The sequence below is a fragment of the Geotrypetes seraphini genome, chromosome 7, assembly GCF_902459505.1.
Source record: "Geotrypetes seraphini chromosome 7, aGeoSer1.1, whole genome shotgun sequence".
Lineage (NCBI taxonomy): Eukaryota > Metazoa > Chordata > Amphibia > Gymnophiona > Dermophiidae > Geotrypetes > Geotrypetes seraphini.
The window spans coordinates 11,820,323-11,843,498 of record NC_047090.1 but is presented as its reverse complement, the minus strand read 5'-3'; the positions used below and the strand labels follow the sequence as shown (position 1 = coordinate 11,843,498).

General features: G+C 43.4%; 1 protein-coding gene across 1 annotated transcript in view; it reads left to right on the top strand.

The window, feature by feature from the left end:
- The first annotated feature begins 3,907 nt into the window (after positions 1-3,907).
- Positions 3,908-23,176, top strand: part of ANKS1B (ankyrin repeat and sterile alpha motif domain containing 1B) — a 178,056-nt gene continuing 158,787 nt past the window's right edge. The window contains exon 1 of the mRNA XM_033951762.1: positions 3,908-4,036. Within this exon, the coding sequence (XP_033807653.1) occupies positions 3,915-4,036 (122 nt within the window). The 5' untranslated portion in view covers positions 3,908-3,914. The remainder of the gene's footprint in view (positions 4,037-23,176) is intronic.

The following is a 23,176-nucleotide window of genomic DNA, read 5'->3' as shown; positions in this document are numbered from 1 at the left end:
TCAATTAAGGCACCATTTTGCACTCTGAGAATGATTGAACCAGGTCTAATTTAGGATACCCTTCTTTTTTGACTTGGTGGTTTCTTCCTGTTCAGTTACCACTGTTGGAGATCCTAAATGTGGCCCTGCCCTAAACAAATGTACAACACACCTTCTTGCTGGGTGGATTTGATTTAAATCAAATTGCTTTAAATTACACTTTAAATAACTAGTCTGACAGACTTGATTTAAATCATGGTTTTCTACAGAAAGACTAATTCTTGCTGGTATACTCTTAGGGCCAAATTCTCTAAATGGCACCTTTAGCGGTGGCCCTGTAGAAATGCGGTGCCAATTGCATGCCAATCATGGGCTGGTGGTGTTTAGAGAATTGCGTCCATAGAGACACCAACTGGTGCCTATGCCCACAGCTGGCGTAAACCATGCCTACTTAAGAGTTTGATGCCATCTTTTGTAGGCGCTTGCTAGCACCTATATGTTTCTAAATTAGATTTTAATTAGTTTTAAATTGTTAGGTGATGGTAGGGTGCTCTACTGCTGCCTAACTTACAGAACACTATAGAGAATTTGGGCCTTAATCTTTACAACCAGATTAAAGTTTAATTTTGTGAAAAATAACTTTTCAGATTAGTTTTACAGTTATTTTAAAAAATTACTAATTTGATTATACAATTAGAAATACATAGATAATTATGAAATTATTGCAGCCTGCTGCCACTATAGGTTTTCTCCACCAAGGAGAGAATAATATGATAAACCTCAGGCTATACACACAAAGATTCCAAGACTTAACATAGTAGATGATGGCAGATAAAGACCCGAATGGTCCATCCAGTCTGTCCAACCTGATTCAATTTAAATTTTTTTAATTTTTTCTTCTTAGCTAATTCTGGGCAAGAATCCAAAGCTCTACCCAGTACTGTGCTTGGGTTCCAACTGCCGAAATCTCCGTCAAAACCTACTCCAGCCCATCTACACCCTCCCAGCCATTGATGCCCTCCCCAGCCCATCCTCTACCAAATGGCCATATACAGACACAGACCATGCAAATCTGCCCAGTACTGGCCTTAGTTCAATATTTACTATTATTTTATGATTCTAGATCCTATGTGTTCATCCCATGTTTCTTTGAACTCAGTCACCGTTTTCCTCTCCACCACCTCTCTTGGGAGCGCATTCGAGGCATTCACCACCCTTCTGTTAAAAAAGGTTTCACTTTCAGCTTTGCTGCTTGCCCTTCCTCACACTTAGCTCCTTGTGCAAATATATACACTTAGCACTTAAGAGGTAAAGAGTTGATTCTGCGTATATCGAATTGCAAAGGAACAACGGGCCGAGGTCTTTTTCTCAAATCTATATTATAACATTTTTTGCTTTGAAGAAGCATCATTTTATCTCTGCAGACACAAATTCACAGTTTTGAGAAATGCAAAACCAAGAATCTGTGATATCTTCTAGATAGAAAAATTGCCCAAGACATTATGAATGGATTAATGGAATTCATTTACCAAAAATTTTAATATCCTCAGGCTCCATAATTATCCTTATTTCATAATGAATAACTTTTGGACTATAACGCATCTTAAATAGAAAACTATCTTTAGATAGTTTTTCCTCAAAAAAGCATTTTATTTAAAAAATAAATATACAATTTAAATAAAAAATCTGATTTAAATTTTTTAAAAAATAAATTTTTAAAAATATTTTTATCCACCCTGCCCTTTTGTATAGAAGAATCATGGTTTGGATGTTTTTGACATATGGACCTTTTTTGGCCTTAAAAATGAGCACCACACAACTCTATGTAGATGCCTTTTTCTAGTCAATAATTGCCCACTCTGGCAAAGCTCTCTTTTAAGATGGTTTTAGTCTGTAAAAATGATGTTTAAGGATTATTTGTATGTCTATGTTATGATGATTTTGTTTTAAATTATGTATGTAATTCTGTAAACCGTTTAGTTATAAATGGTATAGAAAATTTTAAAATAAGTAAATTTGGATTTTCAGAAAACCCTTTGCCCTGAATCAACCACTCTGCTCACAAGATGAAAAGCGATTATGCGTGCCCTCAGGACAAGTCCTGTACATTCAGAATTCCCGAAAAAGATACCTACCTACCTAGCATGCCTCTGGAACAAACTACCTATCCACATAAAATCATTAGAAGGCCTACTGAACTTCAGGAAGGCAATAAAGATTTACCTCTTCCCCGACCCTCTGTGAAAATGCGCCAATCAAATTCTCCAAACCTTCTGATAAAGTGCCCAACTCAGTGTTTCAAATCTAAAACGCTAATTCGTAAGTCTCTGAAATCTTTTTGTGAACTGCATTGGTTTAGGCTGGCTTTTGGGGATAAAGATTTGGTTTCACTAGTCCAAAGGTTCATTATTGTACTGGATGACTGTAAGTCAGCTTTGTCTGATCTACTACAGAACTCCTAGGAAAACTGCAGATGCTGATGGCTGTGATGTATCATCCTTGACATCTCACTGAAACAGAAACAGAAACATAAGAACATAAGCAGTGCCACCGCTGGGTCAGACCAGAGGTCCATCATGCCCAGCAGTCCGCTTATGTGGCGGCCCATCATGTCCAGGACCTGTGTAGTAATCCTCTATCCATACCCTTCTATCCCCTGGATGGTATAAATAAGTAAGATTATATATATATATATATATATATATATATATATATATATGTGTGTTTAACTCAAGTATTGTAACATAAAAAGATTTCAGAGACTTACGCAGTCATTGGTAGCTGTATACAAGCTTCCAATAAACAGAAACATAAATGCCAAATGGTATCATCTCCTATCTCCGCCTTTTCCTAAGAATAGACTTAGTAGATAAGGACAGGTTCTTCACCCTCTCGGAGGTAAGGAGAACGAGAGGACACTCTCTAAAGTTAAAAGGGGATAGATTCCGTACAAACGTAAGGAAGTTCTTCTTCACCCAGAGAGTGTGGAAAACTGGAACGCTCTTCCGGAGGCTGTTATAGGGGAAAACACCCTCCAGGGATTCAAGACAAAGTAGATAAAGACAGGTTGTTCACCCTCTCCAAGGTAGGGAAAACGAGAGGGCACCCTCTAAAGTTGAAAGGGGATAGATTCCGTACAAATGTAAGGAAGTTCTTCTTCACCCAGAGAGTGTGGAAAACTGGAACGCTCTTCCGGAGGCTGTTATAGGGGGAAACACCCTCCAAAGATTCAAGACAAAGTAGATAAAGACAGACTGTTCACCCTCTCCAAGGTAGAGAGAACGAGAGGGCACTCTCTAAAGTTAAAAGGGGATAGATTCCGTACAAACGTAAGGAAGTTCTTCACCCAGAGAGTGGTAGAAAACTGGAACACTCTTCTGGAGGCTGTTATAGGAGAAAACACCCTCCAAGGATTCAAGACAAAGTTGGACAAGTTCCTGCTGAATCGGACCGTACGCACGTAAGGCTAGTCTCAGGGCACTGGTCTTTGACCTAGGGGCCGCCGCATGAGCGGACTGCTGGGCACGATGGACCACTGGCCTGACCCAGCTGCGGCATTTCTTATATCTGTCCCACGATTTCATGAATTCAGACACCATCTGTAAAACCGTATTTCCTTCGATTCTACCCTCTGTCCTCTAGGTATTTAAACGTCTCTATCATCCTCCAAAGAAGGTGGCTAGCTCTGGTCCTCCTCTGCCGTTTGGGCTTCGGACTTTGGAAGCTCCCTTTCGGCCTCAAAGAGCCTCTTGCGTTCTCCTCAGCGAAGCGGAGCCCGCGCTTTCAGTGGCCGTTTGTGGGCGCGAGGGGGAGCGTTTGCCTGGGCTCGCGCCGCGCACGCGCCCACGGCCCGGGGATGCCTGTGCTGCCGGGAAGAGCGTCTTTTGCAGCGGATTGTGAGCAGAGCAGCTGCTCTCCGGGGCTGGCCGCGGGAGATGGGCAAGGAGCACGAGCTGCTGGAGGCTGCCCGCACCGGCAACGCCACCCAGGTGGAGAAGCTGTTCTCTGGGAGGCGAGGGGGCGGCAGCAGCAGCACCCCCTTGGCCAGCTTCCTGAGGTAAGGCGCGGCATCCATCCCTGGGGGGGCTCAGGTGAGGGCAGCAGCTGGGGTGGCTGAGGGGGCAGTGGGAGAGGCCCGGGCTTAAGGCTTTGCAGGGGCCCCTAGACCAAGCTTTAGCCTCTCCTCAGTGCTAGTGGGGACCAGGAGGGATCCCCCAAGCTGAAGTTGGGCCCTGCCAGAAGTCCAGGATTGAACTACTTGGTAAAAGATTTGCCCTTCCACTGACCATGACAACCTGATGTTTGGGAAGGGCATAGTTGAAGAAAACAGCTGGATTGCCTACCTAGCTGGGTATTTTTTGGCTTTGGCTGCCTCTCTGACACCAGCTTCACTTTTTTTTTTCGTTTCCCTTGCTCTGTTATTTTCTTTCCAATTGAAGAGAGAATGGCTTAAGGTTTATTAAAAAAGTTAGTGAATTGCCTTTCCTTGGAAAATGAACAAGGCAATGCACATTAAACATCAAAATTAAGATGAAACAAAGGGATGTTAAGTTTTGTTAATCAGGCTTTCTATTCTACCTTCACCTATTCAGTTTACGGTTGGATTACATTACAAGAGTTTGGGTCAGTTACCCAGCAAGTTACAATGGACAGATTGACACAGACATTCAATAGAGTTGCTTGTACAGGTAGATCAGTACAGTTAAGTCATAGTTACAAGAACAAGTAGGTCATCGTTGGCTCATCGTTATGTCCCAGGAGTTGCATTAGACAGTTTAGAAATGGGCTTTTACTTCAGGGTTGGCTCCCTGTCTTGGTACAGAAATGCTTTTAGAAGTTTTCTGAACCTGAGATTGAAATGTAAGTGGTAGTTGGTTCCAGCATTTTGCTAATTGATCTAGGATGGATCAGGAAATTTGCCTGGTAGACTTTATAGCGTTACAAACTGGGAATTTGAAGTGGAAAAGATGTCTGGTGGAATATCTGTTGAAGGCACTCTGGTCAACTCTGTTAGATAGTCGGGGGCATTCCCTGTCAAGATCTTAAAGGCAGTGATGCTTAATTTAAACTTGATCCTTGCGGTTATGGGCAGCCAGTGTAGTTTCATATAGTAGGGCTGTAGGTGTTCTGATTTCCATAGTCCGTATACGAGTCTTACTTCTGCATTTTGAACTAGTTGTAGACATGATAACAATGTTTTAGAGTAGTCTAGTCCAGATAGAATTAGGGATTGCACTAAAATTCAGAAAGCCTCTATTTGAAGTATTTTTTGATGGATCTTAGCTTTCTTATCTCAAGGAAAAATTGTTTTATTATTGATTGTACGGAGCTTTTCATGGATAGGTATTTATCAATTTCTACACCTAAGATCCGGGATTGCAGTTCTAATGGAAAGTCTGTCATCTACTGTGATCCTTGGCGTGTAGCGTGGGTCAGTCGAGGGTCCTAGCCAAAGGAATTTGGTTTTGTTCTTATTTAGTTTGAGGCAATGGGTTAAGGTCCAGTTTTCTAGCATTGTTTTGAAAGTGGTGAGGGTGTTGACTAATGCATCCATTGCAGGGACATTATGTCTTGTACATAGGTGCTCTTTCAATGTGAAAGAATGGAGGAAGGATGAGGCTTCATCTACTGAGGTTAGGGATTAGGGGTGGTTGATAGCAGGATCCTGATTTTGGTTATCATTATGGGTGATTGAATCCTATCCAGAAATTTCCTTTTGATATTTTTTTTTTTTGCTTTGTTTTTCTTGTAATTACTCCTATTTACATGAGCTGAATTTGCTGTTCACTTTATGCTCAACTTTTGCTTTTACTTTTCTGTTTATTGCTGAACTGGTAAACTTGTTTAAAAATGTTATTTGGAAAATTCTTTTCAAAACCTAATAAAGAATGTAAAGAGAGTGAAAACTAGGAAAGCGATCCCCACAGTATCATTCTTCAATCCTCTTGAGTAAATGGTAGCGATGTTGGGACTCCTTGTACCTTCCCTGGAGCCTCCTTTGTTCTAGAACTTTCCATGGAAACTTCTGAAGCCTTTTCTCCCACATAAATAGTTGGAAAATACCTGGCTTATTTATCCCAGACATGTGACATAAGCACTTTCCAAATCCACTGAACCGATTGAAGAAATCCACCTGACTAAAGTGATCACCTCACTGTCTAATAAGAACATAACAGTTGCCATACTGGGGCAGAGTAAAGGTCCATCAATCCCAGTATCCAGTTTCCAACATACCTGGCAAGATTCCAAGGAGAAAAACAGATTTTATGCTGCTTATCCTAGGAATAAGCAGTGGATTTCCCTAAGCCATCTCAATAATGGCCTTTGGACTTCTCTTTTAGGAAATTAGCCAAACCTTTTTTAAATCTTGCTAAGCTAACTGATTTCACCACATTCTCCGGCAATTAATTCCAGAATTTAATTACACGCTGAGTAAAGAAATATTTTCTCCATAAGAACATAAGCAATGCCTCCACTGGGTCAGACCCGAGGTCCATCGTGCCCAGCAGTCCGCTCACACGGCGGCCCAACAGGTCCAGGACCTGTGCAGTAGCCCTCTATCTATACCCCTCTATCCCTTTTTCCAGTTTGTTTTAAATCTACTACTTAGTAGCTTCATTGCATGTCCCCTAGTCCTAGTATTTTTGGAAAAAGTAAGTGATTCACATTTACCCTTTCTATTCCACTCATTATTTTTTAGACTTCTATCCTATTACCTCTGAGCCGTCTCTTCTCCAACCTGAAGAGCCCTAGCCACCTTAGCCTCTCCTCATAGGGAAGTCATCCCATCCCTTTTATCATATTTGCTGCCATTCTCTGTGCCTTATCTAATTTTGCTATATCTTTTTTGAGACCAGAGAATATCTTATTTTGTGATAAGTATTTCTAGTCTACCTTCTCCTAAAAATGGATCATAGTGTATAGCAAAAAAAAACCCAGCCAAGCTTTAGGGAAAAGTCAAACAATCATTTTAAAAATTACAAATATAACTTAGGGGATGATATTCAAAGTGATTTATCTGGGCAGAAAGGGTTAGTATAGAGCTTTCTACTGAGTGGTACTGAGGGGCATAGTTACCATTGAGTGAACATGACAAAATGCCCAGGACCGCCCAATGATAGGGGCTGCCTGAAGTTGTACCTTCCCTCCCTATGCCCCCCAGCCTTGGTTTGGCATCACTTCAGCTTTCCTCCCCCTGCTCATCCACATGTGACAGAGAGAGTATTGAAACCTGTCTCTGGCCAGTGAGCCTTTCCTCTGCTATACCCTGCTTCTCTGATGCTATTTCCTGTGGGTGGGATGTGGAGAGGAAAGGCCCTACTGGTCAGAGAGAGACAAAATTCAGTGCTCTCTGCAGGGAGGAGATGGAGTGACACAAGATCCAGAAGGCTGAGGGGAGGGAGGGGAAAGGAAAGGAGATATGCTGGACCTGAGTGGGGAGGGGGGAATGGAGTAATGCTGGATTCAGGGGTAGCTGAGGGAAAATTGAAAACCTGAAGCAAAGAGGAGGGGAAACAGGGGGAAGAGATGGTGGAGCAGGGTTGGGGGTGAGCATTACAGTAATCTACTTGAGACAATACAAGTGATTGAACCAATAACCAGAAGTGTTCTCTGTCAAAGCAATGACGAATTTGTCTTAATTTTCTCAGAGTCACAAACATTCTCATAGTTAAAGCTCTTGCCTTTGTTTCCCATGTCAGATGCCTATCAAATATAATCCCCAAAATTCTCAATTCCGATTCCAGTTTCAGTGGGGTTTTATGCAATAACACTTGTATATCATCACTAGTGATTCTAGGTGGACTTAATTTGCTTTTATCCTTGTCTATTTTCAGTTTCATACTGTCTTGCCCAATCATCAACTAGACTTATAACATCACATACCAAATTGTTAATCTCATTTTCATTCTTAAAAAAAGAGAGACAGATTGTAACATCATCTGTATAGGAGAAGTATATAAGCCCTTTTTCATCTAAGAAATATTCAGTACATTAAAAGGTTTTAGAGAAAGTGGTGAGACCATGAAGCTCCATTCTTCGGAAATTCCTCCTTTCATTTTTACACTGTAAGATCTGCTCATCAAAAATCCTTCCAACTGAGAATATACTTTACCACCAATCCCAAGAAAGTTTAGAACCAACAATAAAAGCCTTGTGAGCCACTAAATCAAACGCGCTAGCTGGGTTGAGTTGACCAATACTCAAACACTTCCTGATCTCAGAAATCAGGGCTTCCAATAGGGTTTCAGTACTGAAATGTTGTCTGAAACCTGATTGTGTGAAATGTAATAATCTAGTTTTTTAGATAATCTGTGAGTTGATTGGCTGCAACACTTTCCAGCAATTTGACATGTAATGGAATCAAAGGTACAATTGTAAAATCCTTAACATCACTTACTCATATCTCCGTTTTGATCCTTCGGAATTGGGGGTCAGAATTATTTTTCATAACTCTATAGAGAAAGCTCCCTTTTCTAGTGAATCATTTAACCAGCCTATCAAGAAATGATACAATACATTTTAAGGAGGAATATTGGGCAAATATCTGATAAGCATTGAGATGTTAGTGTATTATCTTTTAACTTTGTTTCTTTAATTGGAAAAATGTTATCCCAAAATATATCTGTAGAAAGTCATCCAAGTTTATTTTATTTTTGATATACTGCATTGGGTAAATAACATCAATAAAAATGGAGCAGCAGTTCTATAAATCAATAGAAACATGAAAGCAGCCACAGTGACCATTATCGCTTCTTCTCTCTAAGAGATCCCTCTAAGAGGCCCTCTTGAATTCAGACACAGTCTCTGTTTCCACCACCTCTTCCGGGAGACTGTTTCACGCATCTACCACCTTTCTGTTAAAAAGTATTTCCTTAGATTACTCCGGAGCCTGTCACCTCTTAACTTCATCCTATGCTCTCACATCCTAGAGCTTCCTTTCAATTGAAAGAGACTCGACTCATGCGCGTTTATATCACGTAGGTATTTAAATGTCTCTATCATATCTCCCCTCTTCCGCCTTTCCTCCAAAGTATACAGATTGAGATCTTTAAGTCTGTCCCCATAGTTCTTATGATGAAGACCACATACCTTTTTAATAGCCTTCCTCTGGACTGACTCCATCCTTTTTAGATCATCTTGAAGGTGCGGCCTCCAGAATTGAACACAATATTCTAAATGAGCTCTCACCAGAGTCTTATACAAAGGCATCAATACCACCTTTTTCCTACTGACCAAACCTCTCCCTATGCAACCTAGCATCCTTCTAGCTTTCGCCATCACCTTTTCAACCTGTTTGGCCACCTTAAGATCATCACATACAATCACCGAGGGTGTTAAAAGGTGTATATGAGTGATGTCTAATGAACTGAAGCATGGAGCAGATTGATGCCTGAATCTCCAAGACAAAAAGATTCATTTGGCCTGGGACACCAAGGTGATGTCTGAATCTTCAAGACAAAAAGACCCATTTGGCCTAGGACACTAAGGTGATGCCTGAATCTCCAAGACAAAAAGACCCATTTGGCCTGGGACACCAAGGTGATGCCTGAATCTCCAAGACAAAAAGACCCATTTGGCCTGGGACACCAAGGTGATGCCTGAATCTCCAAGATAAAAAGACCCATTTGGCCTGGGACACCAAGATAATGCCTGAATTTCCAAGACAAGAAGACCCATTTGGCCTGGAACACCAAGGTGATGCCTGAATTTCCAAGACAAAAAGACCCATTTGGCCTGGGACACCAAGTTGATGCCTGAATCTCCAAGACAAAAAGACCCATTTGGCCTGGAACACCAAGGTGATGCCTGAATCTCAAAGACAAAAAGACCCATTTGGCAAACTACTCTTTGCTTGCAACAAAGGAAAAATTTGTGGCATTCCTAGCAGGCCATCAGGAAATGCAGATACTGTATATTAGATCCTAGAAAAGCCACAGCTTAAAATAAAAAAAGCTTCAGTGACCAGACCTTGAGTTCTAGAGCATGAGAAACCAAAACCATACCCGTGCCCTTCATAGGAACCAGCTTTGTGGGTGCTTGAGTACCTTCAATATAAGCAAATTCCTTGACTGTGTCTGGGGAGGGATAATTTCTGTTGGCTTTAACAACCCCAACCATTTGGAAAAGCTGGCTCCAGTGGTGCCCTTACGCAAGGTAGGACATATCTAGGCTCCCACCAGTAACGTCCAGCACCAACAGCCTTGGTAACTAGAGGTTTAGCCTCTGAAAGCACTGTAAGAACATCCTGATAGTATCTTTATAGTATATCTAGAACTTTCAAGAGATTCAGCCACTCTTTCATTTTCAAACTAACTGAGCTCTGGAATGAGTTACCACTTCACTTAGAAGTCTAGGCCCCTTCATTTTATTTCGGAAAGCTCTGAAAACTTTCTTGTTTACTAAACACTTTGGAAACTAAACCATTCTAGATTTTATTCTTTTCTATTTATGTAGTATACTTACATTACTATAAACTGAGTCGAGCACCTTTTGGTTGAAGACCCGGTCTATAAAATTAAGTTTTAGATTAGTTTATCGTATCTTTGGTTTATGCTGAATTCTCAGATCTATAGCTATTACTGTTTCACACTTCTTATTGTCAAGATACTGTCCTGACCTGAGGAAGAAGTTTATATTTCATTTTATTTATTAATCTCAGAATATTATAATTCCAAAGCTCCTAGCCTGCTCTCAAACACTCCCAATTGCTACTCTACATCAGGAACTCACTCTTGTAGACTAACTAAAGGTCCCAGGACAGTAAGAAAATGCCAGCTTGGGTAGAGTAGTCTATAGTGCATCCAAGGGTTTGTCTTGAAACATCTTGCTATGAGCTGAAACCACAGTTCCAGCATCAGTTGAAAGAATATAAACATTGCGCTACTGTTGTCGCAGGAGACAGGCTAAAGCTAGCATCCCATTTCCAGTTGTGGGCAAACCAAGTCACAAGAACCTAGCAGAGTCATAAATTTCGCAGCCCACCAGTGACATTTTCCTCCCCTGAGCAGCTACTGACCCAGCACCTCTTTGGGATTACTCAATGCTCCAACCCAGGGCTTTTGGCCCTCAATATACAAGTTCTCTGGAGGCAATTACCGCTGTCTCCTCTAGCCATTTCTGAGTTGAGGACCATCTGTCCACCATTTCCACAGCTCCCTCCATTACCCCCACAGAGAGCCTATTGGGATAGAGATTGTCTTCAACAGATAGGGTCAAACATACTCCTCTTGAGTTAGTGAGACATTATACTTTCTTCAGGAAAGGCTGCTCTGTAACTGCTCCAAATCGGGCCTGAAAAATGCAACAAGCTTGATTGTACCCAACTGACCATCCTGTGGGGAAAGAGCAACAGGTCTCTTAGCTGCACCTTTTATTTACCCGTGATTACAATCAGCTGAGCAAAAATGTGTCCTCAGTAGCTGAGAAGGGAATTTGTTCAAAGTGACAGAGAGAGAAGTGGTACCTGCATTAGTTTTGTAGGCCTTTGGGAGTAGAGGGTCCAGGGCCTATTGGGCCACCAGGGAATGCTTGCAGGATATAGGGGAGGGAGGGGGGATTTGGAGGTCCAGGGATCTGAGATTTCAGAGCCCCCTGGCCCTCCACAAAAAGGCAGTATATGACATCCCATTCCCTTTCAGTCAGCATGTGAACCTGTCTCCACTCACACTCTGACAGAAATGCTCAGCATAGGGAAATGGGCAGATTACTACAACCGTCTGCTCTCTTTTCTGTTAAGGCTCATTTTTCATGCTGCTCTTACTTGCATGCCGTTAGTTTAATGCATTGGGATTAATGGGTTTTCCAGTGTCTGCATGAGAACACTATGAAATGCTGCACGCAGCTTTTTAACATTCAAAGCTCTTTGGGAGGGGACTTACTTCACTTGAATAGAAATAATGCTAAAACCTGCCTTGAGCATTAATTGATAAGGTGGGCTGAACGAACAGAAGTGTTATTGTTATAACTGAACCATTCTGTCAGGTCCTAATTATTTTACCTCCTGAAGGGTTGTTTTCACAGAGATTTTGTATTCCTGCCTCGTCAATCTTAAGGAATCAAAATGGCTCTGATCAACCCGACCTAAATCAGTGCAACACAGCCCTTCCTAGTGCAAACGGGTTCAATCCAGCCAGGGAAGCACATTCTAGTCCAGCATGTTTAAGGGGGAAAAGGGATGCAAATATGATCCCCTAGCCAAGCAGCTCGGGGGGGGCCAACAAACACAGTTTTGAATTGACTCCCCAGTCGGTAGTAGCTCCCAATAAAGATAAAAGATACAGCCTTTTTGTGATTGCAATCAAAGTGGTTTACATATTATATACTGGCATTTATTTTGTACCTGGGGCAATGGAGGGGCTGAGGTGGGAATCGAATCAAGGGAATGCTTAAGCTGAGAAATTCACATGTGTGAAGAGAGAGAGAACAACCAGACAGATGACGAAATTAGGGAAGCTAGCAACTCTGGCAGTATTATAATAATGGGTTATTTCATGTTAGGGAGATAAAGTTCCTGGATGCAATAAATTCATATTTAGATACCATTTATATCCTAAGTGGTTTTACATTCAGGTACTTTATCATATTTCCCTATCTGTCCTGGGGGGGCTCAAACTTTATCTAATCTAATCTTTGATTTTATATACCGATTCATCCCGACTCGGTTAACAAAATATTAGTCAATTATACAAGAGATTAGAACCGAAGCTATATCTTTTAGGTCAAAATTTTATCTTTTATGGTTGATTATTTGAAAAAGAAAAATCATTAGTAAATTTCAATGCTTTATGAAAAGTAGGTAGATGAGAGAAAACTCTAATTATAGAAGGAAGGTGTACCTGGGGCAATGGGGGGATTAAGTGACTTGCCCAGGGTCACAAGGAGCAGTGTGGGATTTGAACCCACAACCTCAGAGTGCTGAGACTGTGGCTCTAACCACTGTGCCACACACAGCTGGTTCAGAAACTGATGATATGGGGAGCTGTTTTACATGTAGTCCTTAGTGGACTGCAGGACTTGGTGCCCTGATGTTGGGGCGATGGAATTTGAGTTAATAACTAGAAATCTATAGCATGAGCTTTTCCAAAGAGAAACAATAATGAAATGAGGGAAATCGTTGAACAAAAGCTTAAAGTTCTGTAAATTGGCACCAGCAGATTGTGCGATGGCATCTAGATTCACATAAGCTATTATAGATTCAGGCATAAGGTGGCATTGGCCTGACTCTTACGGAAGATGAATGGCAGGAGTAAGTGGGCGTGGCTAAGGGCACCTATAAGTTGAGCACATCCCTAGGTGACACACCTATGCCACGCCCCATATTAATGCCGTTATGCAGTTGTGCGCTAAGCATGCAATTTATAGAACTATGCATGTAATTGCCAATTATTGGTGTCAGTCACTTGTGTAAGTGCTTTTATTCTATAAATACGCACGCATTATTGGCGTCTGACTTGAGATGTGCCTTATAGAATTGCCCTTTAAGAGTTTAAAACAGGCATGGATGTTGTTTAAAAATGCCATTTCGAAACCCACACGGGATATAGTCCACATATTAAAAAAAGGTGGAAGGAAGATCTGAAAACATTTCTACTGCAGCCGTCTTCTCTTCACTTTCTTTTTTTGCCTTCCTTATCAGTTCTTTGTATCTAACTTTTCAGTGCTTACGCTACTTCCTGTCTTCTATAGCGAGACTCTTTTTTCCATTTTTCACACGTGGTTTTTTAGCTCTAATATCTTGTCTCACATCACCTTTTAACCATGCTGGCTGTCTTGTGCCTTTCTGCCAGCTTTTCAAATATGTGGACTACATCTGGTCTTCTAATGCAGTGTTCTTCAACCGCCGGTCCGTGGTGTGATCAACGCGGCGTCTTCGGCCGGCTCCCTGAGTGCTGCAGTGCACAAAGCCGTGGGAAAAGGCTCCTACGCACATCCTGCGCCTGAACCGGAAGCCTTCTCTCTAGAAGCTGTACTGCTAGGGGACTTCAATATGCCTGATGCAGACTGGAACTCATTTTCAGCGACAACCAGCGGTAGCAGGAGGCTCTTAACCTCCATAAAGGGAGCACGTCTCAAACAAATGGTAACGGAGCCCACTAGGGCCCAGGCGATCCTCGACCTGGTACTCACCAACGGGAAAAGCGTCTCAGAGGTCTCAGTAGGAGATACGCTAGCCTCCAGTGACCACAACATAGTATGGTTCAACCTTAGGAAAGGCTTTCCTAGATCAAGCACAAAAACAAAGGTACTCAATTTCCGGGGCACAGACTTCGCACGCATGGGAGATTTCATCCATCAGACGTTGCAGGACCAAGCGGAGACCGATGATGTAGAAGCTAAGTGGTTAACACTGAAATCAACCATACATGAAGCAACTAGCCGCTTCATAAAATCAGTAAATAAACGACAAAGAAACAATAAACCCCAATGGTTCACCGCGGAGATCTCGCACCTCATTAAGGAGAAGAAAAAAGCATTTCTCTCCTACAAGTGCACGGAGAAAAGAGAGGCAAAAGTAGAATATAGGACCAGGTCTACAGCGGTCAAAATGGCAGTTAGGGAGGCAAAACTTCGAGTGGAAGAAATTCTGGCAAAAAACATTAAAAAGGGGGACAAATCCTTCTTCAGGTATATTAGTGACAGAAAAAGGAACATAGGCGGGATAGTACGCCTTAGAAGACCGGACGGAAGTTACGTGGAAGCAGATTCCGATAAAGCCGAACTACTGAATGAATACTTCTGCTCAGTCTTCACCTGTGAGGCACCAGGACACGGTCCGCAGTTGAAGGCAACACAAAGCACAGAAGACCCGTTTCAGAATTTTGAGTTCACACCAGGTGAAGTTTACAGTGAACTGGCAAGACTCAAGGTGAACAAAGCCATGGGACCAGACAATTTGCACCCAAGAGTGCTCAGAGAATTGAGCGATGTCCTGGCGAAACCGTTGGCTGAGCTATTCAATCTCTCCCTAAGTAAGGGGAAAGTTCCCCTGGACTGGAAATTAGCTAATGTCGTTCCTCTGCATAAAAAGGGTTGCAGGGCAGAGGCTGCGAATTATAGACCGGTGAGTCTCACATCAATAGTGTGCAAACTCATGGAAACACTAATTAAAAGCAAATTGGACACGATCTTGAATGAAGGGAATCTTCGGGATCCCAGTCAGCATGGATTCACCAAGGGTAGGTCCTGCCAATCCAATCTCATCAGCTTCTTTGACTGGGTAACAAGAAAGTTGGACTTGGGAGAGTCTTTGGACGTCGTGTACCTGGACTTCAGTAAAGCTTTTGACAGTGTCCCACACCGCAGGCTGCTAAGCAAGATGGAATCGATGGGGTTAGGAGAGACACTAACTGCATGGGTCAATGATTGGCTGAGTGGCAGACTTTAGAGGGTGGTGGTTAATGGTACCCTCTCTAAAGCATCGGAGGTGACCAGTGGAGTGCCGCAGGGCTCGGTCCTGGGTCCACTCCTTTTCAACATATTCATAGGGGATCTGACTCAAGGGCTTCAAGGTAAAATAACACTATTTGCCGATGACGCCAAACTATGTAATATAGTAAGTGAATGCAGTTTACAGAATTATATGGCGCAGGACCTGCTTACATTGGAAAGTTGGTCCTCAACCTGGCAGCTAGGCTTCAATGCTAAGAAATGTAAGGTCATGCACCTCGGAAGCGGAAATCCATGCAGGACGTACTTCTTGAACGGAGAAACTTTAACTAGGACTTCAGCAGAACGAGATTTAGGAGTAATCATCAGTGCAGACATGAAAACTGCCAATCAAGTGGAGAAGGCTTCATCTAAGGCAAGGCAGATATTGGGTTGTATCAATAGAAGTTTCGTCAGCCGAAAGCCTGAAGTCATAATGCCGTTGTATAGGGCCATGGTGAGACCTCATCTGGAGTACTGTGTGCAATTCTGGAGGCCACATTACAGTAAAGATGTGCGCAGAATTGAATCGGTTCAACGGACGGCCACCAGGATGATCTCGGGGCTCAAGGGTCTCTCGTAAGAAGAGAGACTGAACAAATTGCAGCTCTACACTCTTGAGGAACGTAGGGAGAGGGGAGACATGATCGAAACATTTAAATACCTCACGGGACATGTCAAAGTGGAAGATGATATTTTCTTTCTCAAGGGACCCTCGGCCACAAGAGGGCACCCGCTCAAACTCAGGGGCGGAAAATTTAATGGCGACACCAGAAAGTATTTCTTCACAGAGAGAGTGGTTGATCATTGGAACAAGCTTCCAGTGCAGGTGATCGAGGCAGACAGCGTGCCAGACTTTAAGAATAAATGGGATACCCATGTGGGATCCCTACGAGGGTCAAGATAAGGAAATTGGGTCATTAGGGCATAGTAAGGGGGTGGATAAGCAGAGTGGGCAGACTTGATGGGCTGTAGCCCTTTTCTGCCGTCATCTTCTATGTTTCTTTATTAGTTGCTTCTGCTGTTTGGGCCAGAAAGAACCCTGACATGGATAGCAATGTATCATTGAGCCTATCTGGACCTCTCGCTCCTCCCATCTCCAAGAATGCTCCTTGAATATATAGCCAAACCTTTGGAGGAACCCAGATTGGCTTCTGCCATGCTGTGCAGGCATTCTAGTCAAGCACAGATGCGATGATTATGTCTTCACTGTCTGGGCAATCACAGATGCTGCTTTGGGGAGTCCAAACTGAGCTGACACGAGAACCTAAAGAAACACCTATAATGGCAGATAGTACCCGAGACAGGGGTAGTCCTACTTCTCTACCCTTCCTGTAACCACTAGTAAAGCCATCAGTAGTGATGTTAGAGCCTTGTAGACTGCGCTAGAGAGCTTCCATCAGCCATTTTCTTTCATTGTACTCCTCTACTAAAGCTGGATTCAACTTTTAAACAGTAAACCACGAAGGTTGATAGTACTTAGAGGACTGTGACTGAAACAATCTAGTTCAAATCAATATACGCAAGAGAAACATTTTTTGTTGTTGAGATAATATGTAGAAATAAAGCAAAACAAAAAGAATCCAAGTGATACCTTTTTACTGGATTAACTAGAGCTTGGTTAGATTAGTTTTCAAAGGTAATCTTTCTTGTTCAGATCAGAGAAAAGCAAATGAAGACAGCTATCAGTATATAAGAGTAAAACATCAAAGAGGGAGGGGAAGGGAGATAAAGAAGGGTGATATGAAAAAGGGAGGGGAGGGGAGATAAAGAAGGGTGATATGAAAGAGGGAGGGGAGGGGAGATAAAGAAGGGTGATATGAAGGAATCAGAGCAATAAAAATGATGTTTTGTAATGTGAGAGAAAGTCAATGTCTTTTGTTAAGTCCTGTCTGGTGGGTTTCAAAGGTCTTGCATTCCTGGATTGTCTTAGAATCTCCTTTTAATAGTCTCACCATAACATCTTTGATGCTATGCTCTGCTTTTCTGATGGAGGTGATATCCTGGTTGGCATTGCAATTTTTAGTAGTATATCTGTGTAAATTAATCCTAGTCTTTAGCATCTGGCTTGTTTCTTCAATATAGCATCCTTCGGCAAACTCCACTGTTAAAGAAGCCTTTTACTCAGTGATATGTAATAATGAAAGTAACTGTTAGAAAGATCTTTGCTCTGTAACGTGAAATATACCATTTGGAAATGTGTTGGGCTAATTGTTCTCATTTCTTTGTGTATTTTAACTGTTTAATTATGCTAAAAGGCTAAACTTCTCGACAACTTTTGCATTGAAGGCGGGCATGTGAAGCATCCCCTTATGTTGAATGTTTCTCCCATGTGGATGATGGGGGGGCGGGGGGGTCTTGTGAAATATGCCGGCATGCTTTGCAGCTAGTTTTGTTACAGGGAAATGTGCCATTCTCTTCCTTGTCGAGAAAAATTGAAAATCTAGAAAACTATAATCAAAATTTCAATTTGAGACAGATTAGCTGCTCCTAGAGACTCATTTCATCATTTTCGGACCTTGATTTTCCATCAGCTAACGTGGAGATGGAAGTTCAGCTAGTTTAGAATTGTTTCTTTAGAAATCTCGGGAAGAAGTACTTTACTGATGTCCTTTGTTTTTCTGCAAGACAAAGAAGCAATTTTAAGATTGTGTTAGAGATGTACAGTATAAATAGCACCTTCTTAGGAGGGAAAATCTCACTTTTTCCAGATGCAATTTAGGAGGAAGTTTGTCTATGTGACAAGCTGTTACTTCTAGAAGAGGCTTCTTTTCAATTGCATTTTTTCTTTATAAGTGCTTTGTTTCTTTTCAAAATAATCAATATTTTTATTTATTTAACCCTCCCCCCCTTTTCTATAAAGCTGCGGTAAGTGCCCCAAAGCCCATAGTTTTTAAAGGGCTTTGGGGCTTTGTAAAAGAGGGTGTTTCAGTGAGGGTACATAAGAACATAAGAATTGCCGCTGCTGGGTCAGACCAGTGGCTCCCGCGGTGGCCCTTAGGTCAAAGACCAGAGCCCTAACTGAGACTAGCCTTACCTTCGTACATTCTGGTTCAGCAGGAACTTGTGTAACTTTGTCTTGAATCCTTGGAGGGTGTTTCCACTATAACAGCCTCCGAAAGACTGTTCCAGATTTCACTCTCTGAGTGAAGAACTTCCTTACGTTTGTACGGAATCTATCCCCTTTCAACTTTAGAGAGTGCCCTCTCGTTCTCTCTACCTTGGAGAGGGTGAACAGCCTGTCTTTATCTACTAAGTCTATCTTGAATCTTTCGATCATGTCCCCTCTCAGTCTCCTCTTTTTAAGGGAGAACAGGCCCAGTTTCTCTAATCTCTCGCTGTAAGGCAACTCCTCCAGCCCCTTATCCATTTTAGTCGCTTTTCTCTGGACCCTTTTGAGTAGTACTGTGTACTTTTTCATATATGGCGACCAGTGCTGGACACAATATTCCAGGTGGGGGTGTACATTGGCCCAGTACAGTGGCATGATAACCTTCTCTGATCTGTTCATAATCCCCTTCTTAATCATTCCCAACATTCTGTTTGCCATTTTCGCCGCCTCCACACATTGCGCGGATGGCTTCCTCAACTTGTCGACCAATACTCCCAAGTCTCTTTCCTGGGGGGTCTCTCTGAGTACCGTACCAGACATCCTGTATTCATGAATAAGATTTTTGTAACTGACATGCATCACCTTACACTTATCCACGTTAAACTTCATTTGCCATGTCGTGGCCCATTTCTCGAGTGCGTTTGTGTCACGTTGCAGGTCTTCGCAATCCTTTTGTGTCTTCACTACTCTGAATAACTTTGTATTATTCCAGGACAAGTCGGCAGCCTATTCTCACATATGGGTGACGTCACCAACGGAGCCCAGATGCGGACAGCCTCGTAAGCAGACTTGCTTGTAGAAACTAGAAGTTTTGAGTAAGCCGCACCGCGCATGCACGAGTGCCTTCCCACCCAGTGCAGGGTGCGTCTCCTCAGTTTTCAATTTTCTGCAGAGCCGAGAAGTCCGTCTTTGACTCTCTGCATTTAACTTTCTTACTTCGTGCCTTCTCTCACCACGGTTTGTGTTTATTTTCTTCACGAATCGCTATATTCTTTTACTAGTGTTTAAGCCCGTTACATTAACGGGTGCTAGAAATATGTCTATCTGTCTTTCTTTCTTTCTGTGTCTCTCCCTGCCCCTGTCTCTTTCTTCCTTTCTTTGTCTGTCTCCCTCCCACTGTCTGTCTTTCTGTCTGTCTCTTTTCCTGGCCCCCTTTGTCTATCTGTCTTTCTTTCTTTCTGTCTTCCTGTCTGATGTCTTTCTTTGTGTCTGTCTTTCATTCTCATGCGCTGCCTGCCTATCTTTCTGTCTCTCTCCATGTCCCCCTTCTGTCTCCCCCCCAAAACAAACCAAGATTGCTCCCTTTCCCTTTCCCTATCCCCCCTCCCCCCACTTCCCTGTGCAGTAGCAGCATTCCCCCTTCCCTGTGTAGCAACAACAGCATTCACCCATTCCCTGTGCAGCAGCATTCCTCCCTTTCCCTGTGCAGCAGCAGCATTTCCCCCCCTCCCTGTGCACCCACCCCTTTCCTGCTCCCCCTGTTCCCTTCCTTTTCTCTCCCACGTCCAGCAGCACCCCTTTCCTGCTCTCCCTGTGCATACGCCCCACAGAAATCTACTTGCCTCGAAGAAAAGCGCTGCGCCACGCTGTTGCTGGCCTCGGTGTCTTCTCTCCACTGCGGCCCGCCCTAGCGGAAACAGGAAGTTGTCAGAGGGCGGGCCACATGGAGAGAAGACGGCGAGGCCAGTGGCAGCATAGCGCAGCGTTTTTCAGTTAAATGCTGCGAGCGGTTGAGCAGGCGAGAGGGAGGAGGGGGAGAAATAGATGCTGGCAGGGGTGCCTGTGCCTCCGTTCCGAATCAGCGGCGGCAGCGGTTTCTCTGGCGGTGAGTCAGGGTGGGAGGAGGGGAGTGGCCAGAGTGTTCTTTGCCGCCGGGTTCTAAAATAGAATCCGGCCACGGATCAGAAAACACGGCGGCAGGGAACATGAAACCCTAAATGCGCATGCGCGCTTAGGGTTTTATTATATAGGATTTTCTAGTTTTTAAAAAAAAATTATTTCTTCCGTTCGACTGCCAGGGCAGGCCGCTCGGCCTCAGCCCATGGGCTTCGACTTTGCGGCGGCTATATTTCCTTCTATGTCCCGGCCAGCAATGGGCTTCAAGAAGTGTAGCCAGTGCCAGCATGCGATTTCCCTCATGGACCCACACCGTTGGTGCCTTGGGCCGGACCATCAACCGAAGTCGTGCGAGCGCTGTGCTACTCTTCAACCTCGAGCCCTTAAACGTCGTCGGATTTTAGTGGAGAAGCTTTTCGGGATGGATTCTTCAATGACTCGACTTCGAAAGCGGCCTTGGTTCCACCTTCGACTGAGGGTCCTCCTACCTCCATGGCTCCGACCTCAAGCCTCATCAGATCTTCCTCGTTTGCAGCTGCTCTTTCCTCCACTACACCTGCTGTATCTTCCCTTGCATCCTCAGGTCAGATAGCTCAGCAGAAAGTTCCAGCGGTGGTAATCAAGGTGGCTAAGATTTCCAAGTCGAAGCACATATCCACTGCCACTTTAGAACCTTCAGCCAAAGCAGGTGGTCCGGTTTCAGACGCGGATCCATCCTTGACGGCTTCTTTCCAGACCATGTTAGAGAAGCAATTCATTCAGTTCCTCACTAATATGGGACTGAAGCTAGCTACTCTAATCCAGCCTGGGCATTTTGCAGACTCCTGTGAGGTCGAGCCTCTTCCTATGCCTTCAGCTGAAACTTCATACTCTATGCAGGGAGCAGAGTCTCTGCGAGTGTCTGGTCTGGCATCTATGCACTCGAAGCAAGGAGCAGATTCTTTGCATGTGCATCGACAGAAATCCTCACACTCCATACAAGGAGCAGAGTCTGTGGGAGTGCTTTGAGATTCCTCCACCAAGCCTCTTGAGCTTTGATCTACAGCTTCTAGTCCTATCCATTCCCTGGTAGCAACGTTTGTTTCCATCTCCGGGGCGAAGTCTCCTCGGTCCTCGAGATCTGCTTCCAAGCACCACTCTCATCGTCAATTGACACCTTCCTCGAGGCATACCTCCAGGCATAGCTCTTCTTCCAAGGAGCGTCCTTCTTCATCTAAGCCTCGATCTACACCTTCCAGCTCTACTAGACCACCGACTCCTCGATCGAGGTTTCTGCTTCCAGACCTCGAGGACTCAGCGGTTTCTATTGCTTCGTCCAAGTCTCCTTATTCTTTTGATGCCTATTTTCCTGCCGAAGCTTCATCTTCGACCAAGGGTTGCCTCGACATCCTCAAGTCCCTCTCGATTCAAGGCATTAGTGGATCAGCTATCTTTCTCTTCTTTTCTTCGTCAGATGGCTGTAGACCTGGACCTTCAATTGGATGCTGGTTCTAAATACTCTAAGGAGTATCTCGAAGTCATGCATCTTCCTCAACCTCCTGCAGAATCACTTAAGCTTCCTCTTCACAAGCTTTTGTCTCAGACTTTTTCATGATGCCTGGAGACTCCTTATGCTATTCCTGCTGTCCCAGGCAAGCTGGACTCCAGGTATAAAACTCTACATTGCAAAGGATTTGAGGGAAGGCTAGTTTATATTTATGAATTCCCCTGGAGTACAGAGGCTGTTGAGAATTAAACGAAAGAGCGCTCAATGGGGAAAAAAATCCCATATAGAATTTTAAATATTATGCTGGCACATTTGAATTGGATTCTCCAGGGCAAGGCTTTCAACAAAGGAGTAACGTGATCATATTTATTCTTACCAAATATCAGTTTGGCCACCGTGTTTTGGACAAGTTGCACTGGCATTGGCTTTCCCTCTGATGTCACTTCCTGGCCTCGCAACTTGGAAGTGATTTCAAAGGGGAGCCAGGCTGGCGCAAGCAGAAGGCCGTAGAGGTTGCTCATGCTGGCAAAGATTTAAAGAGGGGAGGGGAGGGCACTAGCATGGCATGGGGGGCAGAGAGGTGCTGGCACCCCCACCAAGATGGTGCCACTGAAGGGGGTTATTTATTTATTTTGGTATTTATACACTGCTTATAGCCTAAGCAGTTAAGGAACTCAAGTATCTGACCTGGTGGACTCACAGTCTGACTAACGTACCTGGGGCAATGGCTTTTTCTTCTTAAAGGAAAAGGGGTATTTAATTACTTTGACCCTGTTTAGATTGAAGGAGGAGCTGTCTCTCCTTTGTTATCAACTTTTACACACTTCCGGCTTTCTACAGAATTTCTATAGGTCTCTCTCCCTCAATGTTTAACGTTGTTAATAAATGTACTGTTATTTTTTCTTTATCTTCCATTATTGAATTTCCTAATCAAACTGTATTCTTTGAACTGTATATTTTAAAAGCAAAGTAAAAATAACTGCTCAGGATTACAGAAATAAGGTAGATGCAAATGACCAACCCAGCCAGCCTAATTGTCAGACTGGACTTAGTCTGGTGCCCTCACAAATCCTACAGTTCTGCTCTGTCTCCAAGCTCTGTATATTGAGCTCCCAGGCATCTCGAAGTGATACTTCCCTTGCACTACTATTTATCACTTCTATAGCACTGAAAGGCATACACAGCACTGTACATTTTGACATTTAATGGACGGTCCCTGCTCAGAAGAGCTTACAATCTAACTAGGACAGACAGACAAGACATATAGGGTTAAAGATGCAGAACCCAAGGTGAGAGGGGTGAGATGTTGAAGGCAGTCCCAAAGAGGTGGGCTTTTA